The following is a 4,709-nucleotide window of genomic DNA, read 5'->3' on the forward strand; positions in this document are numbered from 1 at the left end:
CTCAGTGTTGGTGATGGAAGAAGTGAAGCTGGGTGTATCGGGTGAAGTGGTCTTGGTGGTGGTGATTGAAGAACTGAAGCTGGGAGTACTGTGTGAGGTCGTCACAGTGGTGGTGATTAAAGAAGTGAAGCTGACAGTACTTTGTGAAGTGGTCTTGGTGGTGGTGATTGAAGAAGTGAAGGTGGGAGTACTGTGTAAGGTGGTCTCACTGGTGGTGATTGAAGTGAGGCCAGGAGTAATGTGTGAGGTTGCCTCGGTGGTGGTGACCACAGAAGTGAGGCCAGGAGTACTGTGTGATGTGGTCTCAGTAGTGGTGATTGAAGAAGTGAAGCTGGGAGTACTGTGTGAGGTGGTCTCGGTGGTGGTGATCAAAGAAGTGAAGCTTGGAGTACTGTGTGAGGTGGTCTCAGTGGTGATGATCGAAGACGTGAAGCTGGGAATACTGTGGGATGTGATCTCAGTGGTGGTGATTGAAGAAGTGAAGCTGGGAGTAGTGTGGGATGTGGTCTCAGTGGTGGCGATCAAAGAAGTGAAGCTGGGAGTACTGTTTGAGTTGGTCTCGGTGGTGGTGATCGAAGAAGTGAAGCTGGGAGTACTGTGTGAGGTGGTCTCAATGGTAGTGATTGAAGAAGTGAAGCTGGGAGTACTGTGGGATGTGGTCTCGGTGGTGGTGATCAAAGAAGTGTATCTGGGTGTACTGTGTGAGGTAGTCTCGGTGGTGGTGATTGAAGAAGTGAAGCTGGGAGTACTGTATGAGGTGGTCTCGGTGGTGGTGATCGAAGAAGTGAAGCTGGGAGTATTGTGTGAGGTGGTCTCGGTGGTGGTGATCAAAGAAGTGTAGCTAGGTGTACTGTGTGAGGTAGTCTCAGTGGTGGTTATTGAAGAAGTGAAGCTGGGAGTACTGTGTGAAGGGGTCTCTGTGGTGGTGATTGAAGAAGTGAAGCTGGGAATACTGTGTGAGGGGCTCTCACTGGTGATGATTGAAGAAGTGAAGTTGGGAGTACTGTGTGATGTGGTCTCCATGATAGTGATTGAAGAAGTGAAGCTAGGAGTACTGTGTGAGGGGGTCTCAGTGGTCGTGATTGGAGAAGTGAAGCTGGGAGTACGGTGTGAGGTGGTCTCGGTGGTTGTGATTAAAGAAGTGAAGCTAGGAGTACTGTGTGAGGTGGTCTTGGTGGTCGTGGTTACCAAGTTTGTTGTAGGAACTGTGGCTGTTACTGTGGTTGGAAGAGACAAAGAGGTGGGTCGGAGAGAGGTCACAGTGGACAATGTACCGGTCATACTGGTGGAATAGGTGGTTCTGACCGTGGAATCTGTGAGAGCACTAGTAAGAGAAGTAGGGTAGGTGGTCTCAGACGCAGGTGTAGAACTGGTGTCGTAATTGGATAATGTGGTCACCAAGGAAGACAAAGGGGTGGTGTTTGTGGTACCAGTGGTGATCGCTTCTGTACTTGGGACAGGCATAGAAGATGAAATGCTACTGGTGAATGATGGTAACGTATTAGTGGCTGTGGGCAGAGGGTTGGTAGTTGTCATAGATGTCACTGTATATGTGGAGGTGATTGAAGAAGTCTTGAGGAGAGTAGAACTCACTGCTGTTTTGAAAGATCCTGTGGAAATGTCAAGGGTAGGAGTCACTGTGGTGGTCTCAGGGGATGTGGCTGTTGAACTGGTCAATGTAGTCTGACCTGTGCGTGTAGTTGCTACAGTGGATGAAGATGTTTCCATCGTTGTAAAGGTTGTGAATGAGGTGTTGGTTGTGGGTGATGGGGTGGATCCAGCTGTTGTGTGGAGTATACTGGTGATGGATGGAGGTGAGGAGATACTCTCGGTGTGAGTGGTCCCTGTACTGCTGGCAGACATGGAAGAGGAAAATGAATATGTTGCTGGGAAGCTCGTCAGGAGGGAAGTTGTCTGAGTGCCCTCAGTACTTGTGAGAGTTGGTCTCTCGCTGGAAGTGGTGGCAGAGGTCATGCTGACAAGGGATGAGGTTTCTGTATTCTGGATGTTGGGGGAAGATGGGATGTCACTTGTGGACACTGCTGAGGTACTGGAAACAGCAAATGTTGAGGAGAGGACTGTTGTTGTAGTCAAGGATTCAGTAGAGCTCACAGAAGAGTGGGTGATAGTTCTGAGTGTTGTCAAAGGGATGTCTGTACTCAGAGAAGATGGGGTCATGGTTGTGGAAGTCACCATGGTACCTGAGGTAGGCGAAGCTGAGGAGATGGCAGTTGTGGTTGTACTGCTTGTGGAGTAGATGGTTGAAGAAGTGAAGCTGGGAACACTGTGGGAGGTGGTTTCAGGAGTGGTGGTTACCAAGCTTGTGATAGGAGTCGTGGCAGTTTCTACGTTTAGGAGAGAGGAAGAGGTGGGCGGGAGAGAAGTCTCAGGGAACAATGTACCTGTCATACTTGTGGGGTAGCTGATGTCGGTCGTGGAGTCTGTGGCTGTGCTAGTGGGAGAAGTAGTGTAGGTGGTCTCAGATGTAGGTCTAGACCTGATGATGGTAGTAGCGAGTGTGGTCACCAAGGTGGATAGAGGGGTGGTGTTGGTGTTATGACTGGTGATTGTTTCTGTGCTCAGGACAGGTGTAGAAGATAAAATGCTACTGGTGAGTGATGATAACGTATTACTGGCTGTGGGCCAGGAAGTCGTTCTTGCCATAGAAGTCACTGTATTGGTGGGAGTGACTGAAGAAGTGATGGGAGGAGTAGAAGTCATGGCTGTTGTGAGAGATTCTGTGGACATGTCAGTTGTAGGAGTCAGTGTGGTGGTCTCAGGGAATGTGGCTGTAGAGCTGGGGAAGGTGGTCTGACCTGTGCCTATAGTTCCTACAGTGGTTAAAGGTGGTTCCATCGTTGTCGAGGTGGTGAATGAGGTGGTGGCAGCGGGTGACAGGGTGGATTCAGCTGTTGTGTGGAGTGTACTGGTGCTGGCTGGAGGTGAAGAAATAGTCTCTGTGTGAGTGGTCCCAGCACTGCTGGCAGACATGGAAGAGGAAAATGAATATGTACTTGAGAAGGTCGTCAGGAGAGAACTTGTCGGAGTGCTCTCAGTACTTGTGAGAGTTGGTCTCTCACTGGGAGTGGTGGCAGAGGTCATGCTGACAACGGATGAGGTTTCTGTATTCTGGATGCTGGGGGAAGATGGAATGACACTTGTGGACATTGCTGAGGAACTGGAAACAGTGAATGTCGATGTGAGGTCTGTTCCTGTAGTCAGGAAGCCAGTAGAGCCCACAGAAGGGTGGGTGATAGTTGTTGGTGTTGTCGAAGGGATGTCTGTAGTCAGAGAAGACGGGGTCATGGTTGTGGAAGTCACTATGGTACCTGAGGTAGGGGGAAGTGAGGAGATGGCAGTTGTGGATGTGCTGACTGTGGAGTAAATGGCTGATGAAGTGAAGCTGGGGGTACTGTGGGAATGTGCTGACTGTGGAGTAAATGGCTGATGAAGTGAAGCTGGGGGTACTGTGGGAGGTGGTATCAGGGGTAGTGGTGGGGAATGTAGTCAACAAAGTGGATAGAGGGGTGGTGTTGGTGTTATGACTGGTGATCATTTCTGTGCTTGGGACAGGTGGAGAAGATAAAATGCTACTGGTGAGTGATGATAACGTATTCGTGGCTGTGGGCCAAGAAGTCGTAGTTGTCATAGAAGTCACTGTATTGGTGGGAGTGATTGAAGAACTGATGGGGGGAGTAGAAGTCATGGCTGTTGTTAGAGATTCTGTAGAAATGTCAGTTGTAGGAGTCAGTGTGGTGGTCTCAGGGAATGTGGCTGTAGAGCTGGGGAAGGTGGTCTGACCTGTGCCTGTAGTTGCTACAGTGGTTGAAGGTGGTTCCATCATTGTGGATGTGGTGAATGAGGTGGTGGTAGTGGGCGATGGGGTGGATTCAGCTGTTGTGTGGAGTGCACTGGTGCTGGCTGGAGGTGACGAGATACTCTCTGTGTGAGTGGTCCGGGCACTGCTGGCAGGCATGGACGACGAAAATGAATATGTCCCTGGGAAGGTCGTCAAGAGGGAACTTGTCGGAGTGCTGTGTGTACTGGCAAAAGTTAGCCTTCCACTGGGAGTGGTGGCAGAGGTCATGCTGACAAAGGATGAGGTTTCTGTATTCTGGACAGTGGGAGATGAGGGAACGACAGTTGTTGGCCTTGCAGACATGCTGGAGACTATGTACACTGAGGTGAGGTCTGTCATCATAGGTAATGAACTAGTGATGCCCACAGATGAGGGAGTGATGGTTGTTGGTTGTGAGGTAGGGATACCTGTACTCAGAGTAGATGGGATCATGGATGTAGAAGTCATCGTGGTACCCAAGGTTGTGGGAACTGAGGTGATGGCAGCTGTGTATGAGCTGTCTGTGGAGTAGATGGTTGAAGAAGTGAAGCTGGAGGTACTATGTGAGGTGATCTTGGCGGTAGTGGTGGTGGTTACCAAGTTTGTGGTAGGAGTTTTGGCTGTTTCTGTGGTTGAGACCAAGGGAGAGGTGGGTGGAATAGAGGTGGCAGTGGATGATGTCTCTGTCATAGTGGTGGGATAGGTGATTTCAGTCGTGGAGTTTGTACCAGGGCCACTCGGAGAATTAGGATAGGTGGTCTCAGATGTAGTCATAGATGAGACATTTGTAGTGGGGAGTGTGGTTACCAAGATAGATGGAGGGATTGTGTTTGTGGTGCCACTGGTGATTGCTTCTGTGCTTGGGACAGGT

General features: G+C 50.0%; 1 protein-coding gene across 1 annotated transcript in view; it reads right to left on the minus strand.

Moving 5' to 3' along the window:
* The window catches only part of MUC3A (mucin 3A, cell surface associated), a 16,579-nt gene that overhangs the window by 10,035 nt on the left and 1,835 nt on the right, over positions 1-4,709 (minus strand). Inside the window, exons 3-14 of the mRNA XM_011985819.1 lie at positions 4,267-4,359; positions 3,595-3,723; positions 3,081-3,329; positions 2,634-2,738; positions 2,412-2,497; positions 2,317-2,345; positions 2,113-2,242; positions 1,932-1,951; positions 1,689-1,798; positions 1,158-1,313; positions 503-850; positions 68-400 (exon numbers count right to left, since the gene is read on the minus strand). Coding sequence (XP_011841209.1) covers positions 68-400; positions 503-850; positions 1,158-1,313; positions 1,689-1,798; positions 1,932-1,951; positions 2,113-2,242; positions 2,317-2,345; positions 2,412-2,497; positions 2,634-2,738; positions 3,081-3,329; positions 3,595-3,723; positions 4,267-4,359 — 1,788 coding nt within the window. The remainder of the gene's footprint in view (positions 1-67; positions 401-502; positions 851-1,157; positions 1,314-1,688; positions 1,799-1,931; positions 1,952-2,112; positions 2,243-2,316; positions 2,346-2,411; positions 2,498-2,633; positions 2,739-3,080; positions 3,330-3,594; positions 3,724-4,266; positions 4,360-4,709) is intronic.

This window comes from Mandrillus leucophaeus, unplaced genomic scaffold (assembly GCF_000951045.1).
Source record: "Mandrillus leucophaeus isolate KB7577 unplaced genomic scaffold, Mleu.le_1.0 Scaffold29, whole genome shotgun sequence".
Taxonomy (NCBI): Eukaryota; Metazoa; Chordata; class Mammalia; order Primates; family Cercopithecidae; genus Mandrillus; species Mandrillus leucophaeus.